The sequence below is a fragment of the Eulemur rufifrons genome, chromosome 15, assembly GCF_041146395.1.
Source record: "Eulemur rufifrons isolate Redbay chromosome 15, OSU_ERuf_1, whole genome shotgun sequence".
NCBI lineage: Eukaryota > Metazoa > Chordata > Mammalia > Primates > Lemuridae > Eulemur > Eulemur rufifrons.
Genome location: NC_090997.1, coordinates 92,077,384 through 92,093,600, shown reverse-complemented (window position 1 = coordinate 92,093,600; position 16,217 = coordinate 92,077,384). Strand labels below are relative to the sequence as shown.

General features: G+C 37.7%; 1 protein-coding gene across 2 annotated transcripts in view; it reads right to left on the bottom strand.

Moving 5' to 3' along the window:
- Positions 1 to 16,217, bottom strand: part of GRM1 (glutamate metabotropic receptor 1) — a 350,013-nt gene that overhangs the window by 5,795 nt on the left and 328,001 nt on the right. The window contains exon 8 of one of the 2 annotated variants that reach the window (XM_069488837.1): positions 2,396 to 2,456. The exons of the other annotated variant lie outside the window; for it this stretch is intronic. Coding sequence (XP_069344938.1) covers positions 2,396 to 2,456 — 61 coding nt within the window. Of the gene's footprint in view, positions 1 to 2,395; positions 2,457 to 16,217 lie in introns of those variants that run through there. 2 annotated transcript variants of the gene reach the window in all.

The window sequence follows — 16,217 nt, the reverse complement described above, 5'->3', positions numbered from 1 at the left end:
TTAGAGCAATTATATCCCATATCCTCAAGTTTATGACACAGGATAAAAGAAAATGCAAAGAAACTCAGTTTGCCTTTAGTAAGCCTTGTCCTTTCTTCATGGAATCAATAAAGAAAAGACATCCAGAGATAAAATTATCAATCACATCAAATTCAGTGCAGTGAGGAAGGCCCCATAAACTTTGTCTTTGTATAGGCTCTACTGTCCTGAGAAAATTGCCAACCTATTCCAAACTAAAGAGTAGACAGAATTCTGATGGTCACTAAACTTTTTCTCAAAGTAAATTTTAAATAGTCTTTGGCTCAACCTAATCGTGATTACTGGCTGACAAAAGAAATTCTCATCCAAAAGTTTGTTTGAGACACCATGTTGGTGCCAGGGCTTTGCTTTAGCAGGGGTATACACGATGTAATTATACTTTTTTCAGGAAGTATAGATGAGCCTAGGTTATTATGTTCCCTTTGAAGGAACTCCAGATCAAGTCTTATTTCTTCTATGTTCCATGCTACCAGACCTATAATTTTAATAGCAAGTTATTTGATGCCCCTGAGCTCTAACTGGAGTCCTTTCAATTTGCCCTGGAAAATAGGCCAGTTGCATTGCTCTGTTGGGATTATTCCTCAGGGGCAGGATAGATCTAGACAGACCATAATGGTCCAGTAGGCTGGTTTATTTCCATCACTAATCCCTTTGCCTTTCCTGCTCACAAAAACAGTGAGAACTGAAGGTCACAGAAAGAACATACCTTTTCTTTTCTTTCTTTTTTTAATTTTGCAGGAACAACCAAGGTTAAAAATATCCAGTCTTAGTTTAGTCTGTGGTGCACAGATTTAAGGCTACTTATCACTTCCTGACCCTTTACGGTCTCAAGAAGGAAATCATGAATCGATCCCATTCTGGAAGTTCTTAGCAGCCAACCTGTCAACTTTTCTGATTGTTACGTTATTTTTTGTCACTCACCAGGGATGTACCACATGCAGCCTTTATTTTTGCTTTTAGGCACTCACCTTTAAGTCACAAAATGCCAGTCGACTCTCCTCTCTCTCTGGCCCTGATGTCATGACAGGACAAGTACATCTACCCACTCCCATCAATCCCTTTTGACAGGCAGCCAGCAGCTGTCACGATTAGAATTAGGATCTCCTTGCTGCATCTTTGGTCAGACTCACCCCATGGTGCAAGAAACACTCAATGCCTTTTGACTTGGGAGAATTACAGAGAATGTATCCAACCATGGTGGAGTGACTCTGACCTAGATGTGCAGGGTCCTCACAATCACCACCTGAAATGCATGGGCAGGACTAGTGTATCTGTCCTTCTAAGAATCAGTACAATTTGGTGGAGACCACAGTCTTTCTATTTGGGCTTTTCCAGGGAATAGCAGAAAGGCAGACCACAGACTTCCCAGTGCACTCCACTGAGTGCAGGGAAGAGATACTGCGGCCCCACTTACTAGCCTCTATGGCCAGGTTCGGTAGCAAACATTTGAACAAATCGGGCTCTTCTCATCTGAAGAGCTAGTCAAGCCACAGACACCTCATCAGTGGGCTCCCTCCTGCTGCAGGAATGTGTACCTTTGACTCTCCCAGGAGTTTGAAGGGCTGTAAAGGAACAGCTGAAAATGACCACAGACTCCGTGCACAACGAACTGAACATGGTCTATGTTCTTTTGTTAACTTAAAGAGACACTGTCAAGATCTAAAGGTCAAAAATGGGACCAAACATGCACTGTTTTTATCAGATGGGGAAATCTGATAAAAATCACTCAGAATATTGGGAAAATGACAATTTTTCTTTTTTTTGTAAAACCCAATTTTTGTGGGACTCACAAAACTTTTGTTTTGTGCTCCCCAGGGCATGGAAGGCACCCAGCAGAGGCTCATGTTGGCACCCACCCCCTCAAACTGACATTATAGAACTCTCCCCAAATTTAAGCTATGGCTTTTACTTTAATGCAGACAGGATCATTTCAAACATTTGTGCAATAGCAAAAAGGCAAAAAAATTAAAAAAGAAAAGAACAGAAAAGAAAGAGCTGTTTTGCTAAGGAGAAGCTGACAAATTTCTCAAGGGGGAGAATTCACTTTTGAGCTTGTGAGTGGGAGTCACAAACAAAAGTGAATCTTCAGAATTGGAAAAAAATGCTGCATCAAAACATAGAAAAGCAAAAAAAAAAAACTAAACAAACGACTTGACAGTGTCCTTTTAAGAACGATGGACAAATTAAGGCAGTCGTGCAAACCATGGCACGTAAATGAGTTTCTCATTCTTGATGGCATGCACCACATCTGTTTCCATGTTAGAAAGTGGGAAAACCCAGGAGAGAGAAAGCAAGGGGCAAACCACTATATTTTCCATGCAGCTTCTCTTACACATTCACTGCAGTGTGGGGGTTTTCAAAGCTGCACATGTGCCGACGGACATTGGCTGGTGGGCGAGAATTCTGGCTGCCTCTTCCTGAAGATTGAAAAGAAAAAGACACCCAGTGAGCGAGTGGTTACACACATGTGCAGATATGGCAATCCCACCACTCAGGCGGTGCCTGGTCCCGAGCCATTCTCCGTGTTGTCTGCACCTGCAGGTTCTGCATGGTCCCTGCACGGCCTGGCTGTGTCTCACTGCCGGGCTTGTTTCTGAAAGCTATGTCGGTGAAGTGCATTATTTCTTTTGCCTCCTGGGACCATCTCTTTCCAAGTGGCAGATGCTTTTTCTGCTGTGTGTCTGTCCTAGATTGGCTCTTTCCCTCCACTGCCGATACACTCCTGTGTGCCTGGTGGCAGTGGGCTTCACCTCCACACATGTTAATGTAGGCTGAATCTCCCCACCCACCACCCCTCTTAAAGGAAGTTCATGGATTTACATCTGACACTGTGACTTTTAATTGCACTACTAATTTTCTTCCATACTATGTCATCATAAAAGCACGTTGTCACTTCATATAAAGTCACATTTATCTCTTGGCATTCACAAGATGGAATGTGTCTAATGGTGGAGAAAGGAGGAGAAGCAAGAGACCCGCCTGTTGAGATAGGAGAAATCTGCCACAAGGGGGAGTCTCATGTCGTTCCCTGGTTGGATGTCTCCTCAAACAGCACGTAGGATGATCTGCCCTATGTGCCATTCTGGCAAGGGAAGAAGAGCACTGTAGACATGACAAGGCTGATGGGGCAGCCATGGGTATTGGCTTTTCTACATTTGTTGGAAGGAGGATAAGTGGTTTTCCCATGTGTCAAGTAGCACTTCAGAGGGTGGTGGGATAAAGCAGTCTTGCTGTCATGACACATAAGAGTGGCTGACTGTCATAGAAAACAATTTCAGGGACAAGATGCTAAGAGTAAACCATCAGCACATGCTGTGGGTGGTATGGATGAAGTTGGCTGAGCTGGAGAGAAATCTCCCATGTTAGGAAACTCTGCAGTGAGGAAGTTCTCTGTAGGGCTCCCCAAAACCTCACAAATGTTCTTCATGTGTTAGCATTTGGCCATGTACCCCAAAGACCTTGGTGACAACCATCTGATGTTAACTGGAAGAGGGCCACAGCAGCTCCCAGAAAGTAACAGACCTTTTTTCCCTCTCTCCTATCTCTTTTTCCCATCAAAGCAGACCAAAGAGTGAAAATGCAGAAGAAGGAGGAGGAAGACACAGGGCAGGAGTAGGCCACACCCCTTCTCATTCCAAGTCTTTCAGCCTGAGGCCTGACCAGTACAGGGAAGGAAAGACATGACTTTGAAATTTTAAACAAGAATACACTGGAATAGCTTTTCACTACCAGAAAGCAAGAGATTTGAGCTGAATTTATAAGGAGGAAAAAGATTTTCTATAGCACAGTTGAATGTAACAAAAAGCAAAATTGATCAAATATGTATAATTCCATTAAATTTGGACCATACAGTAAGCCATTTAAAAGTGCATGATCTACTCTGAAAAATTTAAAATCCTCATCTAGAAATAAGACTTTGAGACACCTTGGTGTAACTTTATTGCTATTGCACTAACCCATTTATTTAAGAAAATTAGACAGAGACAATGTTTGCTAACAAACTTATCAAAATAATATGTCCCTGACTTTCAATATGCCCACCTGAAGTCACAAAGATCATCAAACAATGAAAACATTAGCAAAGAGATGATCGGGAATAAAAGTATGATTACTATATAAATGAAGTTAGTGGGAAAGAGCACTTAATCTGTAAAATAATATTAAAACAACTTCATTTCTCATGAAAGAAGACAGAAAATACACTCAAAGCATTTGAGCATTACCAAACTACCTGCATCCTCTTGAATGCTCTGATTAATCCTACTTTGAGGCAATGTCTGCATGTGGCCTGGCCAAATGGTGCTGGGAGCCAGGGCGGTGGCAGGGCCACTTCATATGCCTGTGACCAGTACAGACAAATACACACAGTCCTCCCTCTGAAGAGCTTGATGTTTAGTGCTCTGTGATCATCCTTTCGAAATTTGTGATAATTTTATCTTTTACTTTGTGTTCTGTAAGTGTTAGTTGATGGGAAAATGAAGTATGTTTGGGAGCTTGGAGCCGCCATCCACACATGGCCCCATGTCCCTCAGCCTCCCTGCCTTCCCTGGACAGGTTCTTGGCTTTCTGCTCCTCTGTCTGCTGGGTCCCAGCTCATCCAGCCTCCCTCTACCTGTCCCTGCCCAGGAATCACCACCACCCTCCCCACTGGCAGGGGCCTGGGAACAAGCACCAAAAAGATCAGGTTCTGGTGTATGTGCCCTGGAGCATCTCCAGGCAGTGGCCTGCAGTGGCCGTCTCCTCCCTGGACTGGCAAGGACACTGCGCATTTGGCAGGCAGCACGCAGGGATGAGCCCGTTGATCCAGATACCTCAGGTGTCCCCATGCTGTCGTTGGGATATCCTTGGGAGTCACCCACCTAGCATGGGCTGGTGCAGGAGGCACATGGAAACAGGAGGTGACTGGTTCAGTTTCCCTATGGCACTGCCCAGTGACAGACCGGAGGAGAACCCGACAGCCTGTGGGCTGCGTGTGCAGAGTCATGGAATGGGGGCTGCAGCAGGATCTAGGTGGGAGGGCATTTGCCTCACACAAGGGAGCAGGGCAAATGGCAAATACAAAACACCGTGACAAATCAAAATAGAGCCCACAGAAAAAAGGACAAACCTTTATATTGTAGTACCTTTAACATTTTCCCCCTTCTTATTGAACCAGGGGCTCCATGTTATCATTTTGCACTGGAATCTGAAAATAATATGCTGGTCTTGCCTGCTGGGGATGTATAATGATAAAACAAGGTTTAGGAGGGAGATTTTTTGACAGCTTAGAAACTTAATGTGCTGACCTTAGCCCAGGTGCACAGATTGTGCCATGCCCGGGCAGCATCCGCACTTCTGTGTCTCCCAGGAACTGGGACAGGAAGCTTCTTGGCCTCTGCAGCTGACACTTTTTTGGAACTACTTCTGCTGTTAGTGGACAGTTCTGGTCATTCCTGTGGGGGTTTCAGTCATATTGACAGCCAAGCTTCACACAGTAACTTTAATCCCAAAGCCATCCTGATTAACTATTGATTGAGATAGTAAAAAAAAAAAAAAAAAAAATAGAGTATTTCCTTCATGGTCCCATTTCTTTAGTCTCTGACTTTCACTTTGCATTGAAGTAAAACGTAAATGACCCCTGCGCAAGGACCTTGCTTTTATGAAAGGAGTGGTTTATTAAAGGTTGCAGACCAAGCCTTGGAAAATCTGATGCCAGAGTGGCCGTTTTATCAGCTGCATAAAAACTGAGAGAAGGAGCTTGACTTCAAGGTATTTTTAGCACTTGGTAAAACAACATATTCAACCAACCACAGATTCAGCAAGCCAGGGTAAAAGCTTGGAGGGAAAATGCAGCATATGGGGGCTTGTCAAATATATAAGTCCCAAATCTGTGCTTGAATCTTTTGGCAGAAACTGTGGATTTAAAGAAACCCCAGAGGTTTAGTTAGGAAGATTCCTTTTCAGTTTCTTCTGGAAGCACAAAGGTCTTTCTCCTCTCTCTCCCTCCCTTCTTTCCTTCCCCTCTTTTTATAAAGTCACTACTGGTCATACACTGATGGATTATGCCTGGCTTTTCCCATCTGATTTCATTGTCCAAATAATCTGTTTTTGTATAATAGCCTATCTCTCTGTGGTTGTACTTGCTCCATATGACTTTGTTTTAATGTGTTATTTTATTTACATCAGGTCACCCACATGTCAGTTCCTACATCAGGATTTATTCTTTCAATGAACCTGAGAAGTTGTTACAGACAAGTTTTTCTCAGTGTGGTATAAGCAGACGCCTTGTCTGGAGACCTGGCACTTTCCAATGGTATGATCACCTCTTTCAGACTCAGTTTTCTCATCCATAAAGAAGGATTGTTGAAAAAGTATGTGTGAAACTGCCTCCAAATAGCAAAATGCTATTCCAGCTTAAGCCATTACGTACGGCTAATACTCTTCCTCTGAAGGATGGAGAAACAAAGGCACGGACAAAACACCCAGATATTTTGAATCTCAGTAAGTATTTAGATTAGACTAATTGATAATATCTCAAACATCCCTTCCTGTTATTCAGACTGCAGCCATTTTCCTTACTCAAGAATTTCAATAACTTCTAATAGAAAATAAATTAAATTTTGTTTTCTCTCTCTTCCATTTTTTTTTTTTTTTTCAGGCAACATTAGTGACATTGAATGGATGTGTCAGGAGCAGGTAAAAGCTAGGTACCATCAGTCGGGTTAGCTGTCTACATCTGAAGTTGCGAAGTTGCAAAGTTGCATGTTTATGGTGGGTTTGGAGGTAAATCTACTTTTAGCAGAGATAAAGTCATCTATACATTTCCAGATGGTCAGTCTTAAAAATATTTAAAGCTCACCATGGAAATAATAATGTGGCAGCTGTCCAAAATAATCAAAGAATGACAGCAACCACTCAAGACCATTTTAGCAGAGTACAGTCTATTTTTTGTTATTTTTCTAGATAAATAAGATAATTTATGCCTCTGATTGCTTTCCAAAGCCAAGTGTATTTTTTCTCATATCTGAATTTTCATATTTATTTCTCAGCATTTGTCCATTGGAGTGGAGAATGGAGCTCTGTGCGTATAGGCACTCTGTAAACGGTCCTTTCTTCCACTCTTTCTTTCAACACATGCATGTACATTAAAGCTCTTTATATAAATGCACAATGCAGTCTTTCCATATAGGTGTAAAATATTGCTCCATTTTAAAATTCTTAATTATTAATATTTGGAAGCTAATAAGAGACATTCTATAGAGAATGATTTAATAAAATTCAATTTAATTACCAGCACAGATGGAGTGTATCATCACTTGGGGAATATTTTAATACCTCTACAACAGGTGTCTTCATATGTGTTAACATATAATATGTGATAATGTTCAGCATATTATTAGATTTTATATACCTGACATTAAAATACATTTCCATTCAGCAATTTCGTTTTTTGCGCAGCATTATGTTGATAGATATAGCTCTGGTTAATTCACTTAAACTGAATTGAATGAATTCCACACTATAAAAAAATCCATTCTCCTGCTGATGATCATTTAGGTTATTTCCCACATTTTGCTATTTTAATAGTGTTGCAATAAACATTCTTAAGTATGTCTCCTTGCACACATATGGGAGAATTTTTCTGTGGTATGTGCCTAGAAATAGAATTGGTGGATGGTTGTGCATGCACATTCATCTTTCTTATGTATTATCGTATTTCTCTGTAAAGTGCTTACATAATTTGGAATAGTGTGTGAGGGTTGATATTATTCTGTCCAATTGTTTAGTTGTTAGACATTTTTAAAATAAACTTTTTACAATGAAAATTTTCAAAAATATCAGGTGTCAGCTTGACGAACACATTATAAAACTCATCGGTCTTTTCATCTAATGGTTTTAGTAGTCATTAATGATCATAATGTAGATCAATTATTTTATTACGAGACTACAAAATGGTGATCCCATTCTATCAACCCTTTTACATTTGTCAAGTAGATTTTTTTTTTTTGTAAAGAAGAACTTTCCCTCATCAGCTACTTAGTTCCTCTGAGATTGAGTTCAAACAGAAAATGAAAGGCAAATGGATAATTTTTTTCTTTTATTTACTGATGTTCAGAACAATGAGTTGGTTTTCTTATATCCTCCAACAATGATCGGTGTATCATGTGTGGGGCTGTTTCTATTGTCTGTTTCCCTTAGTCTTCCAGTTATGTGGTCCTGTCCTCTTGGCATGTCTAATAGCATTTTGCATTAGATGAGACATTGTGTATATATAAAATAATATTACATGGAGGCTCTAGATATTGCTACCTCAACCAGAGTTGCTTTGCCATTTTCTCTGCTAGGTAAAGGGGCACTGACTAACTTCATCCAATCAGTGCCTGCGTGGAGTCCAAGTTGCTTTGCAATTTTGATAGATGTCAGTCTACCATAGGGCATATCCCTTCGTGACTTCTGACAGACAGCCTGGCTGTGTACGAGCTCACTTCATCTGGTGGGTCTTTATTATCTCCTCCTACTTTTCAAAAATTTTTAATTCTGATTTTTTGGCCTTCTGCCACACACAACTTCAGAATTAGGCAAACATCTTGACGGGAAACCCTGACCACATGTTTGAGTCTCCAGTTTTGTCACTGCAGCCTCACATAATTACCGAAAGTGTTTTGTAGTTCTCGCCTCAGAGAGGTCTGTATCCTCACTGCTAGAAAACTCCATGAAAATCTATTCTGTGTGACAGAGGTTTACAACTTACCTTGTAGCCTTACTGACCCACCCAGCTGCAGACATCAGCAAGAATGCGGCCCTGCATTTTATCACCCCAGGCCTTGTGGCCACAAGATCTCATCTATCTTCTGTGCTCCCTCTCTTGACTCTCTGCCTGGGCCAAGCCCGGAGACTCAGCCTCCAGCCAGTCCCTGAATTAGTGAAAGTCCCCATGGAAAAGCCCTTGCAGATCACCTGCTCACTACTTAGTTCTCCTCTCTGAAATTTCAGTCTCCTTAATCCTGATTGTTTCAGCAGCTCCTTGATTCTGTAAACAGGTCATTTTTGTCTTTCCTATTTCTTTTCTAATTAGTCTTGTTGGGAGCTATTCTGCCACAATCTCTTCCATTCTACCAAAAGTAAAAGTCTCATCAGAGTTCTAAATTTCTTAATTTTTGCCAAACTGATGGTTGTAAAATGATGTCTTCATATTTTTCCTATTTCTATTCCTTGGTCATGTTTAGGCTCCTTGCACCTAAAGTACCCCTCCTCTTCAAGGAATTTTGCACATATTTTTTCCACAATTCTAACATGTTTGTTAAGTTCCTGTACAATTGACCACATTGCAAAGTATGTGATATCTCTGTACCTTTCAAGTGATTTTTTTCACTTCTTATTACATGCTATTGGTGTTAATTCTTATCTCCCACACTAGGTAAGACATATTCTCTGGAGAGCAGAATCTACGACAGATTTACCTTTATGTGCCACCTTATCCCTCTTTTACATGCCCCAATTTTTGCAAATAATTAATGTAATTTCTCATGCAAACCAATCACTTTTAAGAGTAAAGGAAGTGCTCTTAATAATTATGTCATAAAAAATGCATAAACTGGGAATGTCCTGGGCATGCGAAAACATATAGTCACTCTATTTATTGAAAATGTTGAATGAATGATTGAATAAATAAAAAAATAAAAAAGTATTCTTAACAGTCCTGAGCTTCTCTATCACTTTGGTAATTGCAGGGATAGTAAAAGCATTTATTATTTTTATTACTAATTCCTAAATTAATTTTAATATTCAGTATTGAATATCATAAAATCCCCAGTGAAATTTAAAGTTTAAAAAATTAGTAAAAATAATGCATATGTATATGTGTGTATTAAAATAAGGATACACATAAATGTTAGGAGTGGTTTTTATTTGCATATTGATATAATTATGGGTTATTTTTATTAGCTTCCTTGTGTTTTCCTATATTTTCCAAATTGCACACAGTGAGTCTTATTACTTTTAAAATAAAAAATAAGCAATAATTATTACAAAAAGATATTTATCATGACCTATAATTCAAAAATAAGATTCCCTTTCCTCTTAACTTTATCCCAATAACTAAGATATTATGTGGGAGCTGTGAACATATTTTCTTTTCCTTATAAAAAGAAATAAACTATAAATTCTAAAATATATATTAAAATATATGAGCATATAAGGAAACATATAAAATTGAAATGATAAAATTTGACAGCCAATACTCATATTTTTATGTTAATCAGTACTAAAGCCTTTCTGATTTTAAGATTTTGTAGTAGAGTATAGAATTTTGTAGCAGAGTTAGCCTTTATGCTGAAAATAAATTATTTTATTGTACATACATTTTAAGTGTTTGTTTTCACATATAGGCATTTTTTATTAATGAGAAAGTAGAAGCTCAAATTTAGGGAGAAAAAAAGGCAACTCATGTTACACAAAAGACAAAAATTTGTTGCTGTGTTTCCAGATGGGAAACTGCCAAAGTGAGACTTGTTATTATTTTACTCTGATTTATCACAGAGGGGGAGGGAGAGAAAAATACAATGAAACCAACTCACCAAAAGTTAAAATATTTTCCTGGGGTTGTTTTGATAAAATTGAAGGTGTAACGATAACTAAAAAGGACTTAGATCACTTAAACCTAAAATGTTGAGAGGATTCTGAAATTCTTGGCTATTGTACTAATGTCACTATCAGATATATGTTTCCACTAAGGTTTACTGAATGCTATCATTCTTCTTTAAACAGAGGCATTAGTGCCTTTCTGTCACCACCCATCAAACCTGTAAAAGAACTAAATAGGCAATTATCATACAATTTCTTTAATAGTATTAGATATAGAGTCACCATAGCCCTAAAATACACTGTCACATCCCAGCCCATTGGGAATGGTGAAAGGGAGGGATTAAAATTGGTATAAGAAAGAATTCTGCTTCCAGCTAAGATGTAATACCTTGGGACAAACCAACTCTCTCACTGAAAACAACTAGATAAACCAAATGAAATATTTTTAAAAACCATTTGAAGACATTGGGAAGCTGTCATGGCAACCAGAATCCAAGGGATCAATAAGTCAAAAGGAAGAGGACTTCAGAGAAGTAAGCAGATAATCTCTAATCTATTTTTCCCCTCAGGACATTTGATGATTCTTGATACAGGACAACAGACTGAGAATCCAAGCAGAGGGTCTTAACTAAGAGTCAAAGCAGCAAGAAAAGCTTTTGATAAATTCACAGGACTGAAGACACACAAATTTGAGTTTAAGTTTTCCAAGGCAGCCAAAACTTGAGGATGCAAGATCCTGGAGAGAAGGAGGTAAAGAAAAGTGAGACTGACGCTTGGTGGTTTCTCTCTAGAAAAGTTATCCAATTTTAGACCACATGAAGCATAGGATACAAAACAAAGCAGAAAGCTGCTGAGAATCAGAGTAAAGTTTTTGGAAGTCTCAGCTACAGAATCAAAATTGGAATTAATGAATTTCAAAGGATGAAGGGTCCAAGTGACAACTGAGATCCAGCATCCTATTCAGGAAGCCTGGACAGCTATGCCCTTGGAACAGGATGTACCAGGTGAAGCAGAATAAGTTTTATAAAACTACAATTCACACTCAAATTAGCTCAGTCCATAATTGGATTACAACATAAAGGAAAAACATACTGGAATATATAAATAAGTATTCACCATGCAAACAATAATAGTAATGCAAGATGGGATGTAAAATATATGTAGAATTAAAGTACATGATAAAAAGGCACAAAAAATGACACAAGATAAATGCCATTAAAGTGCGTCATGATCCTCGCTTTGTTTAGAAAGTGATAAAACTACTAATTTATTTGAGATAGTAAAAGGTTAGGGAATGCTTTTTTTTAATCTCTAGGATAATCATAAACAGAATAATAAGAGATTGTACAACTAAAAAATTAATAGAGGGGAAAATTGAATATTAAATACTAGATTAATCAAAATCCAGTGAGATGAATAGAAAATAGTTAACTGGTAGATATAAATAGAATTATGTCAGCATTTATAGCAAGTGTAAATGAATTAGATATTTTAATTAAAAGGCAAACATTATCAGACTGACTGAAAAACAAACTCAAACTATGCAGTGTATTAGAAATACTCCTTAAATATAAGGACAAAAAAAAGCTGAAAATCAAAGGGTAGAAACTCTTATATTATGCAAATACTAATCCAAAATAAAAGCTGTTAGCTATACCAATATCAGACACAGTAGATTCTATTGCTTGTAGTCTATATAGTGGAGGACAGAGGAGGATTTGCCTCAGAAATTCAAGGTTGATTAATATTTTATAATAATTCAATATATTTCCCTGTGTTATAGTAAAATAGAAAAAAATGATCATTCCAGCTGATACAGAAAAATAATTTGACAAAATTCAATTCTTATTCATAATCAATTTCTCAGTAAATCTTCAACTGAATAAAGAGCATCTATGTAAAACCTACAAGATAACATCATACATAATGATGATATTTTGAATAATGGTAATGATGTCCTAAACCTTGAGTGGCCAAAACAATCTTGAAAAAAGGAATAAAGCTGGAGGACTACTTTATTTTAAGACTAAAGAGTCAATAATTAAGACAGTGTGGTATTTGCAGAATGATAGATGAATACATCAATTCAACAGAATAGAGGGTCCGTAATTGGGGCTACTCATGCGTGCACAGTTGAATTTTGACAAAAGCACCATTCATTCAATGAAGGAAGGCAAATCTTTTCAAAAATTGAGATGAGAGAAATGGGTATCTATTTAGGAAAAAAAAAATGAGCCTTGATCCACTCTATTATAAACTGAATGTGCTTCCACAAAATTCATGTATTAAAATCTTAACTTCCAATGTGATGGTATTAGGAGATGGGACCCTTGAGAAGTAATTAGGTCATGGAGGTAGAGCCTTCATGAACAAGATTAGTGTTCTTATAAAAGAGAACCCAGATAGCTTTCTAGTTTTCTTTTTTTGTGCCATGTGAGGTGACAAGAAGAAGACAGTAGTCTGCATCCTAAAAAAAGACCCTCACAAGAACATGCCTATGCTGATAACCTGATGTTAGACCTCCAGCCTCCAGCATTGTGCCAATCTATGTTACTTTGTTATAGCAGCCTGCACTGACTAAGACGCATTCTTTATACCATACACAAAAATTACTCAAGATATATTACAGTACTAAATGTAAAAACCGTATTCAAAACCATATGTCAAAACTACTGTCCAAACCATAAAGCTCTTAGAAGAAAATATAGAAAAATATATCTGTGACCTGGGGGTAGGCAAAGATTTCCTACACTGAACACAAAATCTACTAACCATAAAAGAAAAATGAATCAATTGATTTTCATCAAAATTAAAAACTTCCATTTAAGGTATGTCCATATTGCTTTCCACAGAGGTTGCACTAGTTTGCAGTCCCACCAACAGCGTATAAGTGTCTCTTGTATTTTCCTGGATAGAGGTATAACCCATTCTACTAAGTGAAGTATCCCAAGAATGGAAAAATAAGCACCACAGGTACTCACCATCAAATTGGTTTCACTGATTATCACCTAGGAGCACATTTAGGAATAACATTAATTGGGTGTCGGGCAGATGGAGGGGTGGGGGATGGGTGTATACATACATAATGAGTGCGATGTGCACCGTCTAGGGGATGGACATGCTTAAAGCTCTGATTCGGGGGGAGGGGGGAGGCAAGGGCAATATATGTAACCTAAACTTTTGTACCCCAATAATATGCTGAAAAAAAATTTTCCATTCCAATGGATTTTCCATTCATCAAAGATGAGACTAAGAAAATAAAAAGTAAAATCAAAGACTAAGAAAAAGTATTTGCAATACACATATCTGACAAAGGACTCAAATCCAGATTATAAAATCAATAATAAAGGACAAATTATCCCCCTAAAATGGATGAGAATTTGGATAGATATTTCACAAAGGAGGGTATATAAATAGCCAATAAGCACACGAAACAATTCTCAAGATCATTAGTCATCAAGAAAATGCAAATGAAAACTATAATTAAATACCTCTACTCACTCATTATAACGGCTAAAATGTAAAAGACTATCAACACCAAATGGATCTTGTTCATTCTGGGTAGAAGTGTAAAACAGCAAAACCACTGTGGAAGTCTATCTGGAAGTTTCTCATAAGTTAAACATACACCTGCCTTATCATCCAGCAATTCCATTCCTAGGCACATAACCACACAGAATGAAAATATATGTTCATAAAAACTTGGTATATGTATGTTGATTTTAGCTGCATTTGTCATAGAGTTGGAAACAACCCATCAATCCATCCACAGGAGAACAAAGATTACATATTGATGCCATGGAACACTACTCAGCAATTAAAGGGAATGAGCTACTGATACATGCAAGAACATGGATGAATTCCATGCTGTGTGAAAGAACAGAGCTGTAAAGGAATATTTACTATATGACTTCATTTTTATGAGGTTCAAGAATAGGCAAGATTAATCAATGGGCATAGAAATCAGAATAGTGGCTGTCTATAGATGGAGAGCTGAATTATCCCTAGATGGAGAGCGGGATAGGTTGAAAGGGGCATGAAGAAAGTCTAGGGAGATGGCAATGATCTGTATCTTGATTGTGTACTGGTTACGTGGGTGTACTATGCATTTGTACAAAATATATCAAACTATCATTAACATCTATGCCTATTACTGTATGCAATTATACTTCAATAAAAAGGTATATAAAATGAAAGAACAAAAAGGATTAGAGAGAAAGTGAAAATATTAAAGCAAGCCAAAGAAGATTCAACATGAAGATACTAAGAATCCTTAATGAATGAAACTAAAGCAGGGAAACAAACTCTCAAGATTATAATTCAAGAAAATTTTCCTAAAATTTAAAGTTTGTAACTACACATTGAAAAAGAATAACATGTACCTGAGAATATTGACTCAATACAACCAATACAAAAAAATGTTCTAGTAAAACCACTGAATTTTATGAAAAAAGAAAAAGAAATATTGTGGATGTCTAGGAAAAAAACAGTAAGTGTTTTATAAGAGGAAAAAGATCATAAGAATTTTGGGCAGCAAAGCTTTATACTAAATGTAACTGGAACAACATTTTGAGGATACTTAAGAAAAACAAAATGTGCACCCTGAATTATATCCAGCAAAACTGACTTTTGATATTAAAGTCACAGACAAAAATGTTTTCGGCAAGCAAAAATTAAGTGAATATTATTCCCATGAGCTTTTTCCTAAGAAATCTACTCCAGAGCGAGCTTGCAAGCTTCATACCACTAAAATAACTAGAAGCCATCATCAGAAGGACTGCAGGTGTTAATTGTATTAATTAATAGCCTTAATTGTGGAACTAAGATTAAATGAGAGTTCTTTTTTAATAAAGAACAAAATGTAACAGGTATATACTCAGATAATGTAGATATAATAAAACTATTTAAAAAGAGGGAGATGGGAAGATCATTTGCAGATAATTTGTCTTAACTCTTCTCAGTAATGAGTTGATAGTGGTAGTAGTAGTAGTTATTCTAGGACATTTGTATGGCTATTGTGGGATAATATAAGTATATACTTGTGAGATATTGTTTCTCTCATCTCCTGTTTTCTTGGGAACTAGAAGAAATGAAATATGTAGGTCACAGAATACATGAGCTGTCTATGAATTTCTGGTCAGAAAGGCTGAGAACAGACATAACAGGTAGGCCATGGGCCACTAATTTTGAGGTGATTCTTAAAATCTACTCACTACATAATTCAATATCTTAGAACAATAAGATGTCACATGAATACAGTGTGTTCATAAGCAGAGTGTGGTAAGCAGAATGTGGGTATTGTCATCTCCACTGTAGAGATAAAGAAACCGAATTTTGTAAAAAAAGCAAAATGTACAAAACATGTTGTGCTGCCATGAGCCTCACAGAGCACACATTCCCCAAAAGAGGTCTTCCCAGGGCCAGCCAGAATCCGGTTCTCGGTCCTGCTGTCATGCTTCCCACCATTCACCTCTCAGGACAATCCTAAATCCAGGGGTTTTCTGCCCAGAAAGAATGGTAGGCATATCAGCTGGGGTAAGATTTATATTAAGCAAGTTCATGTAATAAAATTGTCACATGCCAGAATTCATTGCAATTTCATTTGCAATGGAAAT